Here is a 23,436-nt window from a genome sequence, read left to right as displayed (position 1 = left end):
TTCATTCATTTAATCAATAATTATGGAAACGATTAGCTTGACGTCTCTTTGCAATGCCAAATCGAGATTTGTATATACAAACAATGGCGATCCCTCACATACAGCGCTCACGGCACCAATTTGCGTCTTTTTAAATACCAATTTGCGTAAGTTTAATTGGTCAATTTGCGTCAACTCAGAAACCAAATTGCGTTTTCCCTGAATCGTCCATAACACATTTCGCGTTATTTATTTTGCTGTATAATTTATACTTGGTTTTCGGACCTGTTCAATAAAATTTCAAACATTCTCTTATTTATTTTCAGACTTAATCAGACAAACTCCTTTTACAGTTAACGCAATTAAAGGGCGGTTTTTTTAGAACCAAAAAGGGGCGATTCTATAATACAAATATATGTTAAATGACCCGTCCTTTGGAGTTGTGTTGACTGTATTCAGATTTACACCATTCCTGGAAGTAAATTGCGCACTGGTCGAAAAAAAATTGCACAACAAAGAAAATATCCCAAACTGCGCAAGTAAAAAATAAAGATTGCATAACTGTGTAATCTTAGACCACCGCAAAATTTCTATCGCGGTCAATTTTTGATCAAATAATAACCAGCAAAAATGCGATGAATTTTTGACCGCAATCGCCGCGATGGCGGTCATTTTTCTCACCGTAATCGCGGCGATGGCGGTCAATTTTCACACTTTTTGACCGTAATCTTCGCGAATGCGATCAATTTCTTCACTTTTTGACCGTAATCTTCGCGAATGCGATCAATTTCTACACTTTTTGGCCGTATTTATCAAGAATGCGATACTATTATTGGCCGTATTTCAGCGGTATCCTTAAATTATCCCTTGCTTATCAAATTTTATACCCTTGTATTATGAACAGTTATGTGTTTATGTTATGAATAATTTTATTAAATGTTTATAAAATAATAACGGCAAAAGGGATTATGGATTATGAGGTGAAATTACAGGTAAAATGGAAGGGTATTATACAAATAGAAAAGCTACATACCTAAAATTAAAAATATTAGTGGGTGGCTTATGTAGATTACAGTGCTATTTTATTTACCTTATCCTATCGCGTGCTTTGTATTGATACGTAAGAGTATTATACGAATAGAAAAGCTACATATCTATAATTAAAATTATTAATGGGCGGCTTACACAGGTCACAATCACTTATTTATTTACCTTAGCCTAGCCTAGCGAGAGTTTTCTATGCATTATATCTATAGACTACAGTGTTAGAGTATAATACAATCAAATATAATCACTGGCTTACATTACAATTGAATGGTTACAATCAAAAAGAGCAGGTTTAGTTAGTTGCACAGAAGAATATTGAACTTACCTTCACGGATGCCAGAAGTCCACTAACTGGTTTACCTTATGTTTAGGGATGGGATGGGGGCTGGACACCTCTATATTTACAAAAAAAATTGTATTGTCATACACATACATCAAAGCTAAATACAAAAAAATATTGTTGGGGAAAGAAAAGAAAAGATTTTATTTCTAAGAAAAAATAGAAGATTTTTTTTATACAAAATAAAAAAAAAATATCTGACGTGATACAAAATCTCAAACCCAGTCCATGAACCAAATCATCCGTTTTGTTTCTCTTATAAAATCATCAATAATTGTCGTAAAGAACTATTTTTTTCGACTAAATTATTCTAATAAATATTTTTTAACCTCTAAGGATAGCAAAATCAATATTTGAAGCTATTTGTTTTTTTTTCGGAGTTAAACTTAGGCGATTGCGGTCAAAATTGGATATTATCGCCAAAAATGCGATATGGTCAATTTTTGACCGCAATCATGGCGATTGCGGTCAATTTTTAATAAATCGTTCTTGAAATTTTGCGGTGAGAGAGGTTCTTTATTCAACTGTAATTGTAATTTTGCGTTGGATTGACTGTAAAATCCTCCAAGATCCTCCTCCAAATAGACGCTGGTATAAGTATCAACTATTCTCATAAATCTCCCTCCTTTAACATATGTTTACTTCTCAAATATAGTTCTTAATGTGGGGTCGTCATTCGAAGATTGCCCCAAGTTTTCTTCCATCAGTATCTTCAACAAGTGATGGGTATCACAAATATCATCCTACATGTAAAAAAGAATCAAAATCAGAGAATGAAATGGTTTAGGGTGGGTTGGGATTTAAACGTACGAAGATAGTGGCTATCAGTTCAAGAAATTGAATAAGTAACATGCGATCATCCCAGGAAGATGGTAGTGTTGCTGTTCGTTTTTCTATGAAGGGTGTTCACTCATGATTTTGTACTAAGAGAGAACTACTTTTGAGTGCGAGATGGAACGAGGTCAAGGTATATCGTAGAACTTCCATTAAATCAGCAGCTTTATTTGTCAGCCCGTCAATTTCAAAATTCCATACTTGCTGAACGAAAAATTCTGTATTATTATTTTTTAAAAGGCTGCAGGTGTTCTAGTAAATTATGTTGGCGAAAGGATTTGTTTTTTAATTGATCCTGTTCACAAGCTTTATAATTGTCTGATGTGACGGTATTGCTTGACGCAAAGGACGTTCCAAAGTATACTAAATCCTCTAACACATTTAGTTGACTTTTTCGAGGTTTTGGCCGGTGTCGTTCATCTGATTAATAATTAGGTGTCATTAAATGTGATACTTCTTTTGATCTTCGGCCACAATCACATTATTCAATATGTAAGAGTATGAGTACTATGATTACAGTAAGATAAAGGAACCACAAACCGTTTGACAAGGTAGGTGCGCAGAGTTTGTGGTTTCATTCAGACGCTTGTTATTCTAAAACAAATAAATTAAAATAAACAACAGGCAAAAAAATCAAGTTGAGGCTCGTTACGTTTTTGTTGCATGTTATGCTTGTTGATCCACCTCCATTCATAAAGTTTCCAGAAAACTTATTGATGTATTCATAGTAATTGGAGTTTTGGGACTAGAAGAATCACAAAAATTCACTTGGGCATCTTGACTTTGGGCTACGTGTTCGTTTTTATTTTCATCAGTATGCAAGTTTTGATTTACGGATGCTTCTGCGCTGGATTTTTGTTCATTTTCTTCGATATTATCAAAACTGGTTTGTTTAAGGCAGTTCAAATTGCCAAGTTTCTGAAAGTAAAAACAAAAGTCAATAAATAAACTCAAGACGTTCCAGATTATATTACCATGACTTGTTCTAGGATAGGATCGATGTACTTTTTCAGTGAACTTTGCCCGGCTTTGAACCTAACCAAGTCTGATTTTAATATCCCAAGGATATCGAAAAAAGTGTGGTCAGGGTAATTGGTTTAAAACTGACCAAGTTTTTTTCCGCCTACGTATCTAAAAAGACGTTACAGTGTAAAGGTGATCGGACCAAAAAATGTAATAGAGGACTCTTTCAAAGCTTATAATTCTTCATGGGATATCAAATATTTAAAGGAAAAAAAGGATCCCATTCTCATGGTTGCAACAGGCAATATGGACCAGCAACCAACGGTCTCTGGGTTTTTAGGAAGGGCTTTAGAAGAGAAATTTTATTTGGCAGTTATTGCACTAAGAATACTGCCATGTATTCCATTGGTTACAGAGACTTTGAAAGATATGGTTCATCCAGACACAGGCCCCGTACAAATTAGCAAAGGTGTTAGAGAAGGATATTTTTATGTAAATCTGTCACTCAATCAACATTTTACGAATGGCCCTGAATTTTAGCCTCTAATACAGCGGATGAAGAGCTTGGTAAAATTTAATTAAAATAGTGTCTGCACAAAATTTAATTAAACTTCTAATGTTGCATTATATCAGATGATTTTGAATTAGAAATTCTTGAAAGAGATCGGAGAAGATCAGGCAATGTTCATGATGACGAAGACGAAATTGAAGAGAATACATCCAACTGCAATACAAAAAGCAGAACAAATAACCAGAATTTCGATGAAGATGATGATGAAAATGAACCATATTTCCCAAAAAACAATAACTATGACAATGCACGAAGATTTTCGGAATTCACTGCTGCTTCTTTGCAGTCGACAAATTTAAAAGAACCCATTCAAAAGTCATTGACAGAAGATGAATTTTTGGTAGAAAATGTGACATGACTGAATTAAATAATGAGAAGGGACTATTAGCAGATCACATAAATATTTTAAGCTGTATTATTATCCGTTTTGACTATTTGCCAAAACCATCTTTTGCACCTTTACAGTAACTGTCCAAAAATTCGAAAAAAAAAAAAAAAAAAAGATTTGTCTAATTTTTGAGACAAGACCGTCGATCTAACTTTTTCAAAAGTTGGATATTTCGTGTGCTAGTAAGTCTCATACATAGCATAATTATGTACTTGCATGCTGGGGGAGGCTCAATGACAAATCAAGGTACATCATGCCAATAAAAGAATTCTGACCTTATACACCACTATATTTCCCATCTCACAAATGATGTCATTAGTATTTGGTGACGGCAAAACGAACAAATTCCGAGAACTAGTTTAACCGGATTTGATTAAGCCACTAGATAACTTCACCTTAAACAAACATGTCAAAAGTAACATATTTTAAAACACAATTCCCTTTCAACAACGTTGTTGAGACTTCCCCTGTACTTTTCTCGGAAGATGCACAAAGTTTGTCGATGTCGAATCCAACATTAGGTGGGCAATGAAGACTGTCAACTCTTATTTTCCCAACAAAAATAAAAAAATTGCTTTGAAGGATGGCGATTATGTTAACAATCATCGGGTTGTTAAGAAATGCCAAGGATCGATTACGCGTATTAATAGCGCTTGCGTTTTGTACAAAAAGCAATGCAAACCCCCTGTCAATCCGAGTGTATAATGAGCCATAAAGTGAATGGATCTAAGATGATAAAACACCTCCACTCTGCTTATGTACAAAAATATCTGACTAACGATCAGCAGTAATTTCCTTGTTTGTATTGACAATCTCCACAAGCAAATTCAAATAACCACATCTGACATGAACATATCCCAGTAAATTATTAAAATATATTATGGCACAGCTTATTTCTTTCTTTTTTTTTCTTTTAAAATGTATATTATAATCAATAAACATTCAGACAAATTCACTTTGCATTAAATTCATGCATTTGTGAGATACATGTCTGAGTGACTGGTTTTCCGTTCGATTTTCGTTTAAACAAATACCCGTAAAATTACGACAACATTTTTTCCCACCACCCTTTTTCACTTAATTCTTTTTTTCTACTTCAATGTACATTTATTTTGTTAGATTAAACCTTCCGTGAACAGCTTGCGTTGTCTCAAGTTGGTCATTCGTCGGTGGGCTTTCTGCGGTGGCTCTTTGAAGTCCGGGTCTGTTCGCCGGTAGGTGGGTTCATGAACGTGTTGTGGTGCTTTAGTCGTCTCGGGGCTTTCTGCAGACGTTGTCTTTACTGGGCTTCTCGGGTCTGTTCGCTTGACGATGGAAAGTGGTTGTCTTAGGTTCTGGGGGGCTATATTTGTGGGAGGCTAGTTCTTTTTGCATTTAAAGCATTCATTTCCACTTTTACAGTGCTTCATTTTCGGGGGCTTGCTGCGGAGGCTCTTTGAAGTCCGGGTCTGTTCGCTGAAAAGACAACACGACATGGGATCTGGGGGAGACAACTTGTGATCTGGGGGTTGGGAATAGATAGTCTTCACCTTCTCGTGGTTATTCCCGTAAGTAAAAGCTTGTTGCTTTGAAACTAAGAGAGACTTACAGTTTATGTAATTTATATTTTATTGAAATAAAAAAAAGCTTATTACTTGTGTATTTGTTATAAGCATTTTCTCTTAATCATTATTTTTAAATTAGACTTGTTCTTACTTTCTTTTATAAAAAAAAAACGGGTTATATTTGTAGAGGCTCTGCCGTGGCAAAATATATTAGATCGTTTATTGCCAAGTGCAAATACAAACTACCTTAGACTGTTGTGTTACAGTAAAAAAAATGATATGCTATGTACTTTATGATAGACTATCAACAAATATGTCTTTTTTTTTTTTGCAGGAAAAGACAGTGTGGCTGTCTTTTAAAAGTTTATTTAATGTCGTTGGTAAGGAATCCACGAGGAAAAAAAGTACAGTGCACGGATTGGTTGTTAACGGATGAAATCGTCGTTTTGTTAAAGATAGAAGTGGCCAAATATAAAAGGAGTCATATCCAGATATCAACAAATATTTCATCTGACCTCCTTGACAGTATTTTCGGTTGTTGATTTAACAGATTAATGCATACCAGGATAACTAATTTCGATTAGCTAAATGTCTTGTCCTTCACCAAAGTTAAGCAATGTGGAGAGTGCTTTTGCTGTTAACTTGTCACATACAGTCATATATATATATAGTATTTAAAATATTATACCTTTTCTATCTTCTCTCTTCTTTAAAACTATAACGAATAAACTAGCCTTCTAATTCTCCATAGAAGAATGACATCCAACTACATTTCATACAAGAGTCTATCACCTCTCATACACTAGTCCATCGTTATGCCCTGGAATCCGATAAATGCATACAATACATATGGGACCTTGAATACCATCGAGCTCAATCTACCTAGGGGTTGGATCCCACGCTTGATTGAAATACTTATCGAGATAGCAATAAGATTTCTTTCAAGTGTATTCAAGTATGTATTGTTCACATCAACCCAAATGACCAACCAATGTATAAAATTGTTAGTAACTGTCACATACAGTCATGTATATATATATATATTTAAAATATTGTACCTTTTCTATCTTCTCTCTTCTTTAAAACTATAACGAATAAACTAGCCTTCTAATTCTCCATAAAAGAATGACATCCAACTACATTTCATACAAGAGTCTATCACCTCTCATACACTAGTCCATCGTTATGCCCTGGAATCCGATAAATGCATACAATACATATGGGACCTTGAATACCATCGAGCTCAATCTACCTAGGGGTTGGATCCCACGCTTGATTGAAATACTTATCGAGATAGCAATAAGATTTCTTTCAAGTATATTCAGGTATGTATTGCATGTTTTCTTCAGATTCCGTTTATAATGTTACCGAAGATAAGGAACATGAGTCGTAGCAGGGTGTTCATAGCATGCGAGACATCTGTGGGCCCCAATAGAACCAGGAATAATACAAGGCTTATGGGGGCCATTTTTTTTTTTTTTTTTTTTTTTTTGGGTATTGGGGGAAAAAAGTGCTTCGCGCTTACAGTTTAAAAATCAAAAGCAATTGTGACGTAATTCTACGTAGTAAAAAAAAAAGGCCTGCCAGGTTAGAATACTGGGATTTATGCTGCATTTAAAGTGGAGGAACGGACTCCGTTATCCGTGTTCATGCATGCGCTTATCAGTGTGTATTGTCAACATCAGTTTTTGGGCCCTGATGGTGGAACCAGCGTGAACGAACCTTCTCGTGGTAGTAGCCGTGCAAGTACCCGCACAATAATGTTTAAAAAAAGTATATTTATTACTAGCACAACATACGTGATTTATCTATCAAGTCTACATGAAATCTTCTTCAGCAGCATCAATGTCGTCTACTTCAGTCTCTCTCCAGTTACTTTTCATTTGATTTGTATCAAACAAATCATTAATCTCCTTTTCAGCTCTTCTCTTTTCCTCGGCTAAACGACGAATTTCCTCTTTCTACATGTACAAACGCCCTTAGTTGTTGCATCATCTACAAATTGTAATCAGGTTTACCTCTGCAAATTCACTCAAACGGGCAGTCTTCCTATCGATTTTTTCTCTTTGAATTTTTTCAAGCATAAGATCAGGTTGACGCTCTACTTTAGTCTTGTTCAAACGATTCACAACCTCATTGATACGCTTTTCAACAAACACACGTTTCACTTTTTTATTATTGTGAAAGGTGACTTGACCAGTCTCCATGCCGGGTGTCTTCTTAAGATTATCCCATGGAGTGTAAATAACAGTAATTCCGTTCTTCTTATTACCTTCGATACTATTGGCTTTGACCAATTGTGCACAATCATCAACAACCTCTGCAGGAATATCGAGCCATGTTTGTCCAGGTTGTAAACGGACATAAACGTGAGCACTTGAGAGTTTATCTACATGGAACTGTTTCATGCATGATTAATTAATATTACACTTTCTTCAAAAGAGGTCGTTAACCACAAAGTTAAAATAAATTACCCTAAAAGTATACACGGTTTTGTTAAATATTTTATTTTAAGTATTGCCCATAACTGGGTATTTACCAAATATCCTCGGGAAAACCATAAGTAATCAAATCGTCATCTATATGAGTCGTTCGTCAGTTCGTTGAAGCATGTGCTTGTAATGTCCATACTTTCAAACTTATCCTTTCCCATGTAAATGGTAACAGGAGGGTCGACAACTGCAATAAAACAAAACTGAGTACATATCCAATTTATTGACAGGTGAAAAGAGACATACTGTTACTAGTGTAATATAAAACCATGGCTTACGGGTAATGGAATGAAGAGTCAAAAAAACAGGGGGAAAAGGTGATTTTAAATGTACAGAATTTTGAGGCTTATTTAAGTGACCATCTATCATTTTAATGCTTTATTTTGACCCAGTTTTAATTTTTTCTTTTACCTCCTCATCTCTCATCTTGAACTTAAATTAAAATGAAGCCCAAGTCTAATTTCAAAAAGAAAACAAAGAATACCGATATCTTATCAGCCGGTAGTAAAATCTATGCCAAAAAGAGAAAGATTAAGAAAGAAACAGTTGAAAGTGTCGATTTTGATCCTGTTAAAAGAACGTAAGTCTTTCACATGACGTGATTTTGCATAAATAGACTCTAAATTTCTTATCCGATCATAAGTGAGTTTTTAACAGGTTTCCACAAGCGTAAAGTAGAAAGAAAAAACAAGACCAGAGAGAAATATGCTTTATTAGCAAAAGAGGAGAAACTTCGTAACCGTAAAGAGGTGAGAGAGCAACGCCAAGCTTTAGCTGAAAAGAACGTACAGGAAATGGCAGCCATGTTGCGAGTTTCTGTCGGTGGTCCTGAATTCGAAGGTTTTGAGTCTGAAGAGGAGACTGAGGAAAAGGTCGTCGAAAAGAAGGCTCCTGTTGTTCAAGAGTTTAAAGATAAGACTACTTTAACAACAGTTACCGTCATTGAAGATTTGGATTTAGATGCCGAATAAACATTATCGAAAATCAAAATTGTACATATATCCAGAAATTTATAGTATCATAACAGCAATAAAAACAAATTTGTAAACAATAATGTTATGGCAGCATGATGGGCGGGGTACTTACTGTGAGATTAATTTACCACCAATCACTCTCTTTCAACCAAAAAAGTGTGGAGTCAAATCATCTCAACATGTTTAGATTTAATTATAAGCATATGTTTATCGTAATGAATTTGCATTTATTATAAGACAGTATGTTAAATTGACCTCTTTGTCTCAGCTCAGCTAAGGAATGCGATCCTCTATTACCACTACGCGCACCCCGGATGTCCTTAAGAAAAGTGGCTGTCCCTAAGAGACCCGTTTTATTTATAAACGCGACACTTTAATTTTTTTTTCTTGCGATATCCTTTTGGCAAAAGGTGTATATTGTATTATAAAACAAGTCTGCAACTGCTTTAATTTTATTTTTTGATGCGCCTAATTTTTTTTCCAAAAGTGCGTCAATAATTTCGGGAAATAGTGTACTGACATTAGTCCTTAACATTTGATTTTATGCTATTAAATACAGCCATAATTGAGCTTTTATCATACTGAATAGCCGTAGTTATTTTGGATGAATTTAAAAATAATTTTACTGAAAAGAGCAATAAGCCGATGGTACTGCTAAAGAAAATTATACAAAGTAAAAACATCGAGTTTTTCATAACATGTAAAAGTAAAAATTCTGTTATATCTATTATCATGAATCACAATGTGATTTTATTCTTTGGAATTGGGTGTTATTTTCGTTCGCATACCCTGGTCAATGTCGGGTTTTATGGGGGTCGAATTTGCTAAAGCTGGTGAATAGGCATTGGATGATTGACCTTGATTTTCTTCTGAGATATCAGGTGGAACTACAGTATTGCTCATGTTTGTAGAATCTCCAGAAAACTTTGCTCCGAATGGTGAGACATCTCTATACCCACCATCTATTTCATCCCAATCAACTTGAAGCTCCTTCATTTCGTCTTTTTTACTCTTATTTTTTTTGTGATATATTGCCGCTAAAGCGATAATAGCGACCTATGCAAATATATCAGTTTCTATTAAAATAAAAAATGTGTTGTATTTTACCAATGCCACAATGCCAATCACAATTCCAGCAATAGCACCGCCAGAGAGTCCTTTGGATTCTCCATCAAACTGGCTCTCGGATTGACCCTCATTAGTTGTTGTATTTTTTGTAAGATCAACATCCATGGGGTTAGGGTAGGTATCCAAAGACGTCAGCAAAGATCTATCTGTCACGTTGAGTACCATTATGTTATTTGCAGCAACAAGCGGCCCTGCTGCTGATGCTTTTTTACCAAACATTATTAACAAACTCGTCTCATTAACAAGAACGGCTACAGATACCAATATATAAAATATAATCAGTAAAATATATATTAGGGTCCGTGCGCTACATTTATACCTGAATGAAAGGCTCTAGGACCTAGAGAGTCAGATGGTCTGTTATAAACTGACCATGTGAAAGTATTCAAATCCAAATCAAACAAATAGTCGGGTGAAACTAAAAAATAAGAAATGAGCTATAAGTGACATCCAGTGAGAGTGGTATTTTTAATTATATACTACACATACGCTTTCCTTCCAATGATTCATTTTTAGTCTGGAGAATTCCTCCATACATGAGAATATTATCCCCGGTATTTACTGTATACTTGGCTTGTTAATAATTTGTTAATAACTTTTATGCCCATTATCACTACGTACACAATGTTGCAGTATGACCAAGTCTTGCAGTTGGTATAACCAGTCCATTAGTTGGCTGTACATTCCACAAGGAGCTTTCGGTATCATAAGCAAGAAAATTTCCAAAAGATTCTGTTGAGCCTTCCAACAGCTGATTTTTAAAAAATCCTCCTAGATAAATAATTGCTTTGGTACGTGGATGATATGTTGCTGTCAGATCACTAATTAAAGTTGGAAAGTCATTTAAAGCCATAGGTTGAGTTTTCCGGGATGTCCATTCCTAAATTAAATCATCTACATGAGTACTGATACGTGTAATTGTATACATAACGATTAACTAAATTCCAAAACGTACTCTCGTATTGACGTTTAATTCGGTTATGTAGCCATATCCGTAAATGCTATTAGCTAGTTTTTTCGTGGGGTCTTGCTCTGAATTTGTTTCATATGTCAGATTGGCAAGTGGTCTAAAACTTGCGTAAGTAGTATTTAAGACGGCGTTCCTTAAATAAGGTTGAAAAATTAATGATTAGTTAGTCTATCCCAAACAAAAAAAAACAAAATGTGGCCTACAATTCCCTTCCTCCAAAAAATGCTATGCTTTTAGTATCAGGAAGATAAACTGCTCCTGCGGAATATCTGTATTTGTCGGACAGAAGTAAAGTTAATTTGACGTTTGTACTATTATCATTACTACCATTATGTTACATTTGTCTATAGATGCCTCCATTTTTAGTGTCGCTGTAACTAAGTCCAGGTAATACAGTCCAAGTATTATTTTTAGGATTGTAAGTAATATTTCTAGCTACAAGTGGGTTATCCTCATTGTATCCGCCGTCAAAAAATAAGGAACCATCAGGTAATAGAACAAACTGGCTATTATATCGATATTCATTGGGGGGAACACCTGGGCCTAAATCCGGAGTGACTAAAGTCCAATTGTTTACCAGATTGCTCACTGCTCCCTGGGGTAAGTTGCCCAAATCTAATTCATACATGTCATTATTGTACTGCTTGTTATCCAATTTTCCACCATAACAATAAATTTTATTGAATGTAAAAGCGCATTCTTTTTGGAATATTAGTATCAATATGTTCCTATGGAAAAGTTGTATCTATGATATTACTTGATCCGAACCGAGGAGGTATTACATCTGCTTTAATTGATAAAGCAAATGAAAGTATAAAGCTTATGAACAATGTATTTTTCATCTTTTATTTAAAAAAAAAAGAAAAGATAAAAAAAGGAAAAAAAAAAGAAAAAAAAAAGAGGGGGGGGGAAGAAAAAAGTACTAAACATTGGTACACAAAAATTGAACATTGGTACAAAAAAACCAGTAGTTTGTACAATAACACAGAAATTGTTACAGAAAGGCTGAGAAAAATGAACATAAGTCTATAGCCTAATACAATGCAGCACCTAATATACAGTTAGCAATAAGATCAATTCACCGCCCTCAAGACAAGAAGCTGTTAATCACGAAGTGTATCGTTCAAATTTTGATATTTTGATTTATTATGTTATTTAATAAGGAAACCAAATATAATAACGTCATATGCCATATTGAATGTGCTTTTAGCAGCCCGTTAACGATGTTACACCTTTAGTTTGAAACCATACACATATATGTAATCTTTTCGTAAAACCAACTTTGAGGTTGGATGCAAATTTAAAATGCATATCTGGAGACTCTGAAAACAGGGATATAGAAAAACAAAATAAGTTATAAATAACTAAAGTGAGGGAATATGTTTAATGTATGTGACACAAGAGATAGAACCTGGTGTTCAAGAAAAGGCACTAACTTTTTTTCCAGAAGCACAAAACCTTTATTCCGTTGTTTATCCGGGGTCAATGTAGTGAGTCGTGTAAAAAACCAAACAAAATTATCAATCTTTTTAGTGGGCTACCAAAAGGTGCCATACTCGCACTTGTTAATAATGAAAGATCTCGTCATTCTCTTTCTTAGTTTGAGAACAAGCTCATAAGCCCTTAAACAGACCTGATCACTGGGTATAAATTAGAAGCAAACACAGACAACCTAAAATTAATAAATAGACAGTATTCGTAATGTATTGCAACGCATTGTCGTTTTGTATATCTATAACTTCGTCAAAATATAATCCATGCGTAAATGATCTTTATTTCTGTGGCGCTAGTAGTAGAAATTCGGTAGATAATTTCAAGGAAATCTTACTACTACGTCAATCATTTAGAAATAAAGGCTTATTGGTTTTCACATCACATATTTAACGAGATACCAAGTATGAGACTTGGATTGTGAGGACGGGATGAAACTAAGCTTGTAATAATTGCTATTAATAATTGTTACTATTACAGATAGCTCATTCAAAATATATAATGGACAGGCTACATTCGTATTAATTATAAACTGTTATTGCTATTAAAGCTTAAATTTCTCAATGGTCATTCCATAAATAACAGAGATTTTTTTTTTTTTTTTTTTTTTTTTTGCAGAAAATTGCCAGGACCCAGAAATTTCTTAAACGGCCAGAACTTAGAGGATGTCGATCCTATCGTGTGTCACATTCATTTGTTAGATTTATGCTTTCAAGCCCTTTTGTCGAGCGTTTTATGAATTGCTTCTTTACTGAAAAAAGCTGCAGCTATTCACACAGACAAGGATTATATATTCATAAACAAGCGCGATATTTCCTTACAAAGTCGCAAAGGAACATACAGATTCTCTAAGTGGTCAATTCGTCGCAGATCCAATGAAACAAAATCTGCTGGAAATGACAGCATCGCTTTACTGACCAATCATTTAAACCCATTTTTTATCTATTTCTTTTTAGGAAATGTTTGAGAGCTCAAAGAAAAAAAAGAAACACCCTTTCTTCTTTTATTGTTCAATGTGTAGATTTCTATTATATAAAGGCAAACAGCCTATTTTACTTGCTCACGTAAGTTCTTGTTTTGTTCGTTTGTTGCCACTCACTAACAGTTTTAAAATAGCTGATTACTAGACCAAAGCATTCTATTGTCAATCAATCATTTGACTCTAGATTACGACTTGACACAAGACGTCCATTAAACGGTAAGTTACAACAAAGGGTATATCCTAACAGGCACTGAGCAATTACACTAGGCGATGGATTTGGCGTGGGGTGGTATGAAACTGAATCACAAGAAAACGAGGACGAGCCAATTACACCGTGTATCTTTACGTCCGTTACACCTGCTTGGAACAATATCAATCTAGTTCGACTGGCAGAAAAGATTCGAAGTCCTCTCGTATTTGCCCATGTTCGTGCAAGCACTTCCGGTTCCGTATCTGAAACGAATTGTCACCCTTGGTCGTAAAGTGTTTCCGAACCATTTTTTGTATCATTCTTTATTTATTTCTGTTTTGATAGTTATGGTCGCCTCATGTGGATGCATAATGGTGGAATTGCAGAGTTTGAAAAGATTAAGCGAAAATTACAAAACTCGCTATCTGAGGAACTTTTTTTGTTTGTACAAGGAAATACGGATTCTGAATGGGCTTTTGCATTATTCTTGAGCTTTGTAAGTGTTAGCTTCAATTTTGTGGTAATAATAAACTAATCTATTACTATAGTTATCGGATCCTAACGCAAATGCTTTTGAACACCAAGAATTAAAAGATGCCATGTTAAAGACAATTGCTCAATTAAATCAATGGGCTGAGGAATACGATATTACAGAACCATCTCTCTTAAATTTTGCTGTAACAGACGGTGAAACAGTCGTCTGTATTCGTTATACAAGCAGTAAAACAGAAGAGGCTGCCTCGCTATACTTCTCTTCAGGCACCCGTTTCGAATGTTATCGACCTGGTCATTATCGTATGGTGAAAGCAGACAGAAGAGAGGACATTGTTGTCGTAGCAAGCGGTAAGTAACGATCAAAGGAAGTTTGTTTCGTTTAATTAAACCTGTTTCTGTACTAGAACCTCTCACTTTTGAAAAAGCTGACTGGCTTACAATTCCCACAAACAACATCCTGGTGGTCACACCCAAACTCAACGTTTTATTACAACCCATCAAGGATAAATTTTATACACCAGAAAGAGGCATGGAAGTCAAGATCGGTGATGAAGATGTTGCAATCATACCAGAGCCAAAGGCTCAATTATTTAAAGCACAAGCTGAAGAACAAATGCAACACGATTCACCTATACTAGTCGTATAAATATCCCATAAATTAATAAAACGCTCATTCAACCACTATCCTTAAATGAAAAAAAAAACATAGATCAGACAAACATGTTTTATTCGTTTTCTTTGTATCGATCGCTTTACTTGCACTGATTGCTATATCAATCCACGTATAGGAAGACGGTTAAAGTCCATTTATGATACAGGAATAGGCTCTCTCATACTCGCCAATTTATAGATTCAAGTGGACAAAAAAGCGGCCAAATAAAAGTCCTGATATTTACATTATTAAAGGACGCATCCCCATACACGAAACGATTTATGGAATTATTTAACATTTTCGATGCATCTTGATATCCCAATCAACCTGTTCCTGAATAAATACGCTGACATTTTCCCTGTCTATACTTTTTTCAAGTCAACGGACTTGTACTGTATAGATACTCTTTCTTTTTAACTAGCTAATAATCTTTCACTGGTAGCTATGGTATGATTTCAAGGTAGAAGATTATGCGAACTAGTACTATATCTAATTATTTAGGCTCTTGGTTTTTATTATAAATTAATTACATAAATTACATGTCCCTTATACACTTCTATCTTTTTTTAAAAAACTCTTTACAGTCAACTATTGTACAATAAGGGGACCAACTGTAAACGTATCCCAATCGTCAACGTTATTCATATCTCCTAGTAATTTTAAAGCACTAACACGAATGTGATATGTTCCTTTGGATACTTTAAATGTCTCGGTTTCGCCTGAAGTTTCTTTCGTTGGTCCTAATTTTGAGGAGAGATCGAGAGGGGCATTAAAATATTCGCCATTCCATGATAACCTTTCAGGTATACCTGGCACTGTTGCACTGTTATATAGCTGGACTGGCTGTACCTGTCCCAGAACTTGTTGACCCAATAAAATTTCCTTCTTAATTACGATAGTAGGAACCGAAACCACATACTTTACGCCGACCACCCAAGAACTGTCCTTGAGTACTATAGTGTCTGTAATGTTGTAGGTTACTGTTGGTTCACCTCTTAATGCTACTGCAAAATCCTTGCTGTTGACTTGAAATACGGGAATATCATTTTGACGACCAACAATACCAAAATAAGGAACATGCAAAGCTTTGGCACCTACTGTGCTGGGATAGAATTGAATATAACCACCATACATGATATGATCAAGAGGGTCTGTTTTAGGTGGGTGAACAGTGACATTAACAGATCCGCTTTGGCCAGGTGCTAAATAAAGCTCAGAAGCAGAGAAATCGATTTGGGCAGGCTCATTTGTATTGGTAGCAGGTGCCAACAGTTTATAACCAGAATTGGTTCTGTTATAAGGTACAATAGCAACAGAGGCATTGTTGTAAAGTCTATAAGTAACAGCTTCTAAACCATGATTTGTAATTGTGAGTGTCTGAGTCTTGTCATCTGTAGTAGACGAATCTCGGAAGCTGATTTGACCAGGCGTAACATGAGCAGCTTGTGTAATGGTATCGTAAACTAAAAGATAGACATCGAGTTAAAAAAATATGTCAAGTTAATTATTATTATATTTTTTTTTTACCTTGAACGGCACCAGCACCAGAACGAAGAGGATTATCAAGGAAACCACTGGTTCGGTTAAAAACATTTGGTTGAAACGCATAATTTTGAAACTTTTCATAGACAACCCTGGGAGGAACTTTGCCAACACCATTTTGCTGAATAAACAATGCAATTGATCCAGCTACATACGGACATGCCATCGAAGTACCATCCAGAAATTCGTAAGACCCTCGGTTTGTAGGGATTGTAGAGTAAAAAGCTTGTCCAACAGCAGCAATATGAGGATTCAGATCCAAGTCACCGGTAGGTCCTACAGAGCTAAACCAAGAAGCTGTTGTTGCATACTTTTCATTTTTAAATAAATATGAAGGGAGGTCTCTCGAAAACTTGACCAGTGTGTTGGTTGTCATGCCTTTAATAATGGAAACACTGTCACTGTGTGAAATAAATACAAATGGAAGGTAAGGATGCATTTCAATATCATATATATGACTCCTTTCAGTCGTCTCATATACAATAGCTCCAACAGCACCGGCATCGTAAATATTTTTCATTTGTAGTATAAAATCACAGACACCAATACCAAGCAATACAACTTTCCCCTTTACGTTCAAATCAACGGGTCCACAAGCATGAACAGCATCATCTCTGGGAAGCGTAATAATACCATCGATCAAAGGTTTGATATCTTTAACACTGGTAGTGGAGTTTTTGGGTAAATTACAAGCTATATATAATGACCGATTGTTAAGAATGTGTATATCTTTACAAGGCTTTATAAATACTTACGGATCTGAGTAGAAATTCCCTGGACACTGAAAGAACAATCGAATTGATGATATTCATTATCAACAGAAGCAACTGAAAATGCACCTGGGGCAGTAGCAGGATGAATAACAGTGTAAGCACCTCTGAATCCCGTATTGCCAGCAGAAACAATTACTATTTGAAAACATTTAAAAACATACTTCTTGTCAATGGAACTTTTTCATCTTCTTACCACTGATACCACTATCAACAATATTTTTTAACAATTTACTATCCAATGTTCCAGATGCAGCCCATGGCTGATCCGATCCAAGACTCATACTAATAATATGGACACCAGCTTCTTGAGCCATTGTCATTGCTTTTAGAATGGCATCTGATGCTAATTGATCCGCACAGCCACCAACTCTCCAATGACCTAGTCTTGCTCTTGGGGCAACACCCGTAAAATTCTAGTATACAAATAAAAAAGGGGTGTAAGTCATTGCTATAAAGTAATTTTTTAAAAGACAAGCTTACAGTTAATGGATCGTAACCCCCAATGATCCCGGTAACGTGAGTGCCATGACCTATGATAAGAAGTATCACCATTCTGTTCACAATATAAGGTATAAAGAAACAAATATAACTAACCACTAGCTCCAGAAGTCTCAGGACATTGTTCGAGTGGGGTAGAACTCTCCTGAGGATCTCCATTTGCAGTATAGTTGTCTCCAACAAGATCATAGCCAGCTTCGATCTTAAACCCAGGACCAAAGCCTCCGCCTAATGCTGGATGCGTGTAATCAACACCTATTTTTTATTTTTTAATAATGGATAGAGTGTGACATAATATGAACATACCTGTATCAATGATACCAATAAAAACACCTTCGCCTCTTAATTTAAGCTCACTATGAACTCTATCTACTTGTGAAAAACGATGAGGGGACACGAGATCCACCTCATGTGCGGATAATTGGCTCTTGCTAGAATCAATTTGACTAGACTGGTAAATTTGGATAGGGGAGACAGATTGGACATCCATATGATCCAGGATTAGCTTCAAGGTAGTATGCTCTTTCTCGATATTATCCTCCTTAATGCCAATTGATACAGCATTCAAAAATTTGTGAGAGATGGTGCGTTGAATGCGTACATTATCTGAGTGAGAGTTAGTGAAATCAATGAATGAATTCACAGTGACGTTGGGAGCTTGAACTAATTCAACAATATACTTGCGGGTAGCTACATTAGTGCCAGAACTGCTTCGCTTAAATTTAGGATGATCATAACTATTGCCCAAAGTGGATGTGACAAATAGCGAAATTGCTAGTATCAAGCAAGCCGAAGATTTTATTTGAAACATGACCTATAAACTTGCAGTCGTTGCTCTTTATTTATTTTTTTAGCTTAAATTTTCACTGTTGATCGAAGCTTATATAGTATTTGCCTTGTTGACATAATAAATATAATGGCTGGGGTGAAAAATGCCCTCTGACCTATATATAAGCCAAGACACAGCTGATCTTACTTCGCCGACTCTCAAGCCAATAACAGTGGCACCAACTTACCGCAAAGAAAACAAGTATAGGCACAGAGTAAATGATTGCGCTACATCTGCTTTTTATTTTTTTTTCAAAAGATAAATTCATATCTACATTTATTTGAAAAAAATTAAGTGTTTTAATATTCATATAAGCTTAGATGAACCATTTATAAAGTTTTTTTTTTTTTTTTTTTTTTTTGTGACAAGAAAAGGAAATACTTGTCATTCATCTTACTCGTCGAGTGGTCTCAGAACTGATGATGGTTTAAGAGTATATGGGCTTTGCTGAGGGCAATATATACATTCAAACAGGGTGTTACAGTCAGTTCATCTGTATTTATGCGAGTTTACTGTGCCAATTTTTCGGCGATATTTTTAAGTTTAATAACAAGATTCATGTTGGTATTATTGCTGCTGGGTGTTTTAGCCATTGCATCAGTTTGGAAAAACATTTTTCTTTATTTGAAAATCAGAATTAACTGAGGATTTATTGTAACAATAGAATACGCACAGGTTTTGAGTCATGAATATGTCTTTTGTTGTGTTTGATTTTTATGAGTGGTGTTATTTGATATATCTGTCGATCAGAAACCGATGGAATAGTTACATGAGATTCATAATATATTGTATTATGCAATTTCAGTACAGCTTCGTGTGTAGGAAAATAAAGGCTTATAGTTAGAGCTTTTAAAGACTAAGCAGCAAAGGATAAAACAAATGATTTGTATTGAGTTCTGGAACACTGTTGTCTAATCCTGTTTATAACTAGCATCTCTGAGGGAGCCCATCCAGCTTAAATGGCTGCGAGTCAGTATGAATTTGTGCAATGTTAGGCTACAAGATATAAATGATGATGTCAAAAATATACTATGAAAATGGGCTTTCACTATTATTTTTTAATATCAGATGGTGGACCAGAGGTGGACAGATTTATCTGAGCATTCTTTCCAAGTATTCGGCAATTATTTTGTTTTTATAGTAGGGTTTGCCACTTAAGTTAGGATGATGTCATTGATTAGCTAAGCCTCGGCATATGTCTTTTTTATAAAATCTAAATCACATCAATTGGTATATGTATAAGAGGCTATTTAATGCATTATAAAAACGCACTGCCTCTTATTCGATATGAAATATCCAATGTCTGTAAGACAATAATTTCAATCAAATATAGGATACTTCTTTATTCAATGCTTAATTTGCTCTTTAATATGTATATGTTATATGTCCTTGTTAAGTCGGTGATTCGTATTTGTTGTGTAAGGGATTCTTATATGTTCCATATCTACACTAGTGAGTAGTTGATGCTAAATGGTGAGACAGTCTTGTGATACACCATGACAGATAGCAGCAAAAAATCATTTTACATGTAATGAATTAGGCAATCAATAAATGGGAAAAAGAGTCATCCTTTTCAAAAAAAAAAAAAAAAAAAAACAACATCTCCCATGCAAAAGCAAAACTTCAATGTTCATTTTCTCTGGTTCCAACGGTCCCCTTTAAACATTTCACATCTTTTAATAGGTCTATACTCAGTTTTTCCCCTTGCGTTAAATGAATTCTACTCATGAGAATCGATTCCATTCAACGTTGCCCTGGGTCAACCGATTGAGGACACTCTTATTGTTCTGTTGAAATCACAGAAAAGTAAAAAGATCCGGAACACAAGTTTGTAATACAGGTAGAAGGATTTGAGTCCGTGGTTTATGTTGTTCGTTTGGTGCCCCCCAGCTTTATACTGTACACAATATTCATCAAATGAACTTTCCCGTTCAGTTCAAGGATCTACTACTTAACAAAATTGAAAGTATCTACGAAGAATTGCTGATGAATTGAGGTAAATTCTTATTAATTATAGCATACACAAAATTATTGATCTTTTATCTATATGCTTTATAATAGAAATGGGCTTCGGATGTTAAAAGAACAATTGAGAACACCGAGGTTTTCGATCCACAATTGATACGCGATAATGTTCTAGAAGGGTTGGATATAAGTTACATTTAGCTCCTAATAATAAGAAGGTATGTTTCATATGTAATCCAATTCTCCCTTCGATTAAACAGTTGACTGTATCTGCGTACATAGGAAAAATCTCGAATAACTGAATATAAAAAGGATCTTTATTTTTATTATCTATGCCAACTTATAATAGGGTCTCATTCTTTAACTTTCCATTATTACATTTTCCTTTTCATCTACTGTTATCACATGTGAACGAAGTTTATTTATAGGCTGGTAAACAAACTTATGTCAGAATCATTTGATTTTTTATTTAATCTCTCATAATGTTTGGTCCTTTACTTATTCTAGAACTTGGTAGTGGTCAGTAGTAGCATGTACTAATAGTGAAGCACATTTTATGGAAAACAAAAATCCATCGTTCTCTGAAGTTAGAATGATATGGTACGTCAATCGACGTAGACTTATGTGTAGACTTATATGTAGACAATCACACGTAAATATACAAAATACATTTGAAACAAATTACGGAGGTCCAAACATCTCCACTGACAGATCCTTTGGGAACCACATATTTTGCTCGGGGCATAGCAAAAAGAGAATGTCTATACCTTAGTCTTTCTCTACGTATTCTTTCTACGGCCCTTTAATTTCTACGTACTTTTTTATGCGCCTGTTTTTTTTAGAACTGTGAATACGCCTGTCTTCTAGCATATGGGTAATTAAATATACACTTAGATCATCCTGACGTAAGCCAGCTCTTGTTTATCAGTTTATAAATAACACTTGCGCCCACGGTCTTTTGATTATAAATAAACAATTAAGTCATCCTGACATAAGCCGGCTCACTTGTTTATCAGTCTACAAATAAAAACCATTCAAACATCTGTTCCTTCCCTTCTTCTCTTCATCTTTTTCTTTTTTATTCTTACGCTGTATAACACCATCTCTTTAAAGAGAAGTATTAAGTATTGGGAAAAGGTTAGTTAATAACAACTTTTGTTTTTCAAACTATTACCTTTTTTTTTAAAAAAAAAAAGAATAGACTCCCATTTTTTATTATCACGGCTAAGGATAGACTTCTCTACATAATGAAGATTTTCCCATTACCCGTTGTAGGCAATGTAAGTCTATATCTTACATTACCAGCCACGGTGGGTCAGAATATAGAGTAGTAAGCCGTCTTTAGATATCCGCTGATGGTTCGAAAATATGTAAGAAAAAAAGGGATCATGTGAATCTAAAAAATATGTTGAGAAATTTACAAAAATACATAGGTGTAGACATTGTCCTAAATACAGCTAAATAGCTTCCCTTATAAACTTAAATCACTTTTCATAAAGTGCATCTTTTATATTCTACTTTTAAAATGCCCAAACGATCTACTAGACAGCAAATTTGAAAAAGATGAAGTCTTTGCTGAAGCACAATGTTGTCATTGAAGACGAGGAAAAGCGGAAGTAATGCACGAACTCTTGAGTAGATTAGAAACGGAACGTGTTCTCAACGTTTATAAATAGATTTTATAATAGGGTATGGTTATATTACCAAGCTCCTGGTTAAGCCAACGCAATAAATGTTTAAGGTTGCCGATAATTGACTTGAAGCAGCGGTTCACGTAGTCAGTGACAGAGCCTTGGCCGATTCCAAACAAAGTTGCAGTCTGCTCAACACTGTCACCAGTTCCATCGTGACTTAATTGTATTAGGGTTACTGCAAGTTGAAATTGGAGTCGAAATCACACCTCGCTCAAGCTTTCGATAGTATTGACCGATATAAAAGCCCTCAGATATGAAAGAGAGAAGGTTTCACAAGATTTATAAATTCATGTAAGTAAAATAAATTCATAAGAAAATAATAAAAATAAACTAATTGAATATTAGCGTCGAAATGCATCTCTACAGTAACAAAAGATTCAAAGAAGAAAAAGTAAAGGCATACAGTGAAGCTGATTATATAATCAAATTCTGGGGCCATATCTTTGAATTTTTCTTTGAAGAAACTGATATTTACTGGTAAGCAACTATTCAATTAACAAATCTTTGGCTTCAGTAAAATATTTAGTGATGCTAATTTTTGTGCATTAAGGGGGGACACATTGAATGAGGCATGCAAAAAAGAAGGCCTCCCTTTGAAGCTTGATTTCAGATTGGGTATTTTTTTTGCTGGGTTCCTCATATGATACTGCCACTGGCGAGTTTGCAAAGAAAGCCACAGCAACAAAGCAGTTTGGTGATAGACTGAAGTCGATCATTGCAACGAAGGGGGTCATCAACAGCGTGGTAAAGGATTGTAGCTTGAGCTCTCTTGAGCAGATTGCGAAGCTGAAGTTTACTGTCATACAAGTAATGGGTTTCGAGGCGGTGCTTTCTGTTGTTCGTTTGGTATCCCAAACTTTATACTGTACACAAGGTTCATAAAATGAAATTCCCCGTCAATCTTAGAGATCTATGCCTTAACAAGATTGGAATAATTTATTAGGACTGATGATGATTGAAGTAAGTTCCTATTAACTACAGCAAACACAAAATTATTGATGGTTTATCTATATATTTTAATAGAAACAAGGCTTTTTCAAACCAAACCTTCGTTTCGGTAAAGATTTTGACCTTCACTATGGTTCGGTACGCTGC

At 35.0% G+C, this 23,436-nt stretch overlaps 9 protein-coding genes across 9 annotated transcripts; 3 read left to right on the top strand and 6 right to left on the bottom strand.

Annotated features, from left to right (window-relative positions):
- Positions 1-9: 9 nt before the first annotated feature.
- EV154DRAFT_478914 (uncharacterized protein) lies at positions 10-651 on the bottom strand (the record flags this gene model as incomplete). The annotated part of the gene is made up of 3 exons (XM_051598216.1): positions 10-198; positions 252-264; positions 407-651. The coding sequence occupies 3 exons, from the start codon at positions 649-651 to the stop codon at positions 10-12; spliced, it is 447 nt and encodes a 148-aa protein (XP_051460279.1).
- Positions 652-3,346: 2,695 nt separating this feature from the next.
- Positions 3,347-3,703, top strand: EV154DRAFT_416229 (uncharacterized protein; the record flags this gene model as incomplete). Its single annotated transcript, XM_051595721.1, has 1 exon — positions 3,347-3,703. A coding segment is annotated over one exon (357 nt), but the record flags the coding sequence as incomplete, so codon positions are not given.
- Positions 3,704-5,237: 1,534 nt separating this feature from the next.
- On the bottom strand, positions 5,238-5,777 carry EV154DRAFT_478911 (uncharacterized protein; the record flags this gene model as incomplete). Its single annotated transcript, XM_051598215.1, has 3 exons — positions 5,238-5,464; positions 5,522-5,705; positions 5,757-5,777. 3 exons carry the CDS (start codon positions 5,775-5,777, stop codon positions 5,238-5,240), a joined length of 432 nt encoding a protein of 143 aa, XP_051460277.1.
- Positions 5,778-6,468: 691 nt separating this feature from the next.
- On the bottom strand, positions 6,469-7,134 carry EV154DRAFT_478910 (uncharacterized protein; the record flags this gene model as incomplete). The annotated part of the gene is made up of 2 exons (XM_051598214.1): positions 6,469-6,677; positions 7,035-7,134. 2 exons carry the CDS (start codon positions 7,132-7,134, stop codon positions 6,469-6,471), a joined length of 309 nt encoding a protein of 102 aa, XP_051460276.1.
- A 174-nt stretch (positions 7,135-7,308) lies between these two features.
- Positions 7,309-8,475, bottom strand: EV154DRAFT_500274 (uncharacterized protein). The gene is made up of 5 exons (XM_051600572.1): positions 8,405-8,475; positions 8,298-8,345; positions 8,206-8,245; positions 7,685-8,066; positions 7,309-7,627 (listed from the first exon to the last, which is right to left on the bottom strand). The coding sequence occupies exons 1-5, from the start codon at positions 8,427-8,429 to the stop codon at positions 7,484-7,486; spliced, it is 639 nt and encodes a 212-aa protein (XP_051460275.1). The 5' UTR covers positions 8,430-8,475; the 3' UTR covers positions 7,309-7,483.
- Positions 8,476-8,569: 94 nt separating this feature from the next.
- EV154DRAFT_549547 (nucleolar protein 12-domain-containing protein) lies at positions 8,570-9,236 on the top strand. The gene is made up of 2 exons (XM_051604871.1): positions 8,570-8,738; positions 8,802-9,236. Exons 1-2 carry the CDS (start codon positions 8,602-8,604, stop codon positions 9,127-9,129), a joined length of 465 nt encoding a protein of 154 aa, XP_051460274.1. The 5' UTR covers positions 8,570-8,601; the 3' UTR covers positions 9,130-9,236.
- A 329-nt stretch (positions 9,237-9,565) lies between these two features.
- EV154DRAFT_600475 (uncharacterized protein) lies at positions 9,566-12,080 on the bottom strand. Its single transcript, XM_051607169.1, has 9 exons — positions 11,988-12,080; positions 11,569-11,929; positions 11,434-11,499; positions 11,216-11,363; positions 10,882-11,140; positions 10,750-10,821; positions 10,580-10,678; positions 10,240-10,511; positions 9,566-10,188 (listed from the first exon to the last, which is right to left on the bottom strand). The coding sequence occupies exons 1-9, from the start codon at positions 12,070-12,072 to the stop codon at positions 9,883-9,885; spliced, it is 1,668 nt and encodes a 555-aa protein (XP_051460273.1). The 5' UTR covers positions 12,073-12,080; the 3' UTR covers positions 9,566-9,882.
- A 1,618-nt stretch (positions 12,081-13,698) lies between these two features.
- On the top strand, positions 13,699-15,260 carry EV154DRAFT_500269 (nucleophile aminohydrolase). The gene is made up of 6 exons (XM_051600571.1): positions 13,699-13,785; positions 13,838-13,919; positions 13,971-14,181; positions 14,239-14,389; positions 14,442-14,736; positions 14,793-15,260. The coding sequence occupies exons 1-6, from the start codon at positions 13,735-13,737 to the stop codon at positions 15,032-15,034; spliced, it is 1,032 nt and encodes a 343-aa protein (XP_051460272.1). The 5' UTR covers positions 13,699-13,734; the 3' UTR covers positions 15,035-15,260.
- Positions 15,261-15,628: 368 nt separating this feature from the next.
- Positions 15,629-18,669, bottom strand: EV154DRAFT_581438 (peptidase S8/S53 domain-containing protein; the record flags this gene model as incomplete). Its single annotated transcript, XM_051606642.1, has 7 exons — positions 18,160-18,669; positions 17,950-18,108; positions 17,836-17,885; positions 17,549-17,768; positions 17,338-17,490; positions 16,568-17,275; positions 15,629-16,503 (listed from the first exon to the last, which is right to left on the bottom strand). Exons 1-7 carry the CDS (start codon positions 18,662-18,664, stop codon positions 15,629-15,631), a joined length of 2,670 nt encoding a protein of 889 aa, XP_051460271.1. The 5' UTR covers positions 18,665-18,669.
- Positions 18,670-23,436: the final 4,767 nt, after the last annotated feature.

Source organism: Mucor mucedo, assembly GCF_025094135.1.
Source record: "Mucor mucedo strain NRRL 3635 chromosome Unknown EV154scaffold_21, whole genome shotgun sequence".
NCBI lineage: Eukaryota > Fungi > Mucoromycota > Mucoromycetes > Mucorales > Mucoraceae > Mucor > Mucor mucedo.
The sequence above is the reverse complement of the archived record's forward strand: the minus strand, read 5'-3'. Positions and strand labels throughout refer to the sequence as shown.

What these genes read in the sequence shown, in the direction of transcription:
- EV154DRAFT_500274 (XM_051600572.1), bottom strand. Translation starts at nt 8,429, where the DNA reads ATGGTTTTATATTACACTAGTAACA. An exon ending in GGGAAAGGATAAGTTTGAAA is followed by an intron (nt 8,246 to 8,297) that starts GTATGGACATTA and finishes CGACTCATATAG; the next exon opens with ATGACGATTTGATTACTTAT. An exon ending in GGTTTTCCCGAGGATATTTG is followed by an intron (nt 8,067 to 8,205) that starts GTAAATACCCAG and finishes ATGCATGAAACA; the next exon opens with GTTCCATGTAGATAAACTCT.
- EV154DRAFT_549547 (XM_051604871.1), top strand. Translation starts at nt 8,602, where the DNA reads ATGAAGCCCAAGTCTAATTTCAAAAAGAAAACAAAGAATACCGATATC. An exon ending in TTTGATCCTGTTAAAAGAAC is followed by an intron (nt 8,739 to 8,801) that starts GTAAGTCTTTCA and finishes TCCGATCATAAG; the next exon opens with TGAGTTTTTAACAGGTTTCC.
- EV154DRAFT_600475 (XM_051607169.1), bottom strand. Translation starts at nt 12,072, where the DNA reads ATGAAAAATACATTGTTCATAAGCTTTATACTTTCATTTGCTTTATCA. An exon ending in ACCTCCTCGGTTCGGATCAA is followed by an intron (nt 11,930 to 11,987) that starts GTAATATCATAG and finishes TATTCCAAAAAG; the next exon opens with AATGCGCTTTTACATTCAAT. An exon ending in TCCTAGAGCCTTTCATTCAG is followed by an intron (nt 10,512 to 10,579) that starts GTATAAATGTAG and finishes TGGTATCTGTAG; the next exon opens with CCGTTCTTGTTAATGAGACG.
- EV154DRAFT_500269 (XM_051600571.1), top strand. Translation starts at nt 13,735, where the DNA reads ATGTGTAGATTTCTATTATATAAAGGCAAACAGCCTATTTTACTTGCT. An exon ending in CACAAGACGTCCATTAAACG is followed by an intron (nt 13,920 to 13,970) that starts GTAAGTTACAAC and finishes CAATTACACTAG; the next exon opens with GCGATGGATTTGGCGTGGGG. An exon ending in TTGCATTATTCTTGAGCTTT is followed by an intron (nt 14,390 to 14,441) that starts GTAAGTGTTAGC and finishes CTATTACTATAG; the next exon opens with TTATCGGATCCTAACGCAAA.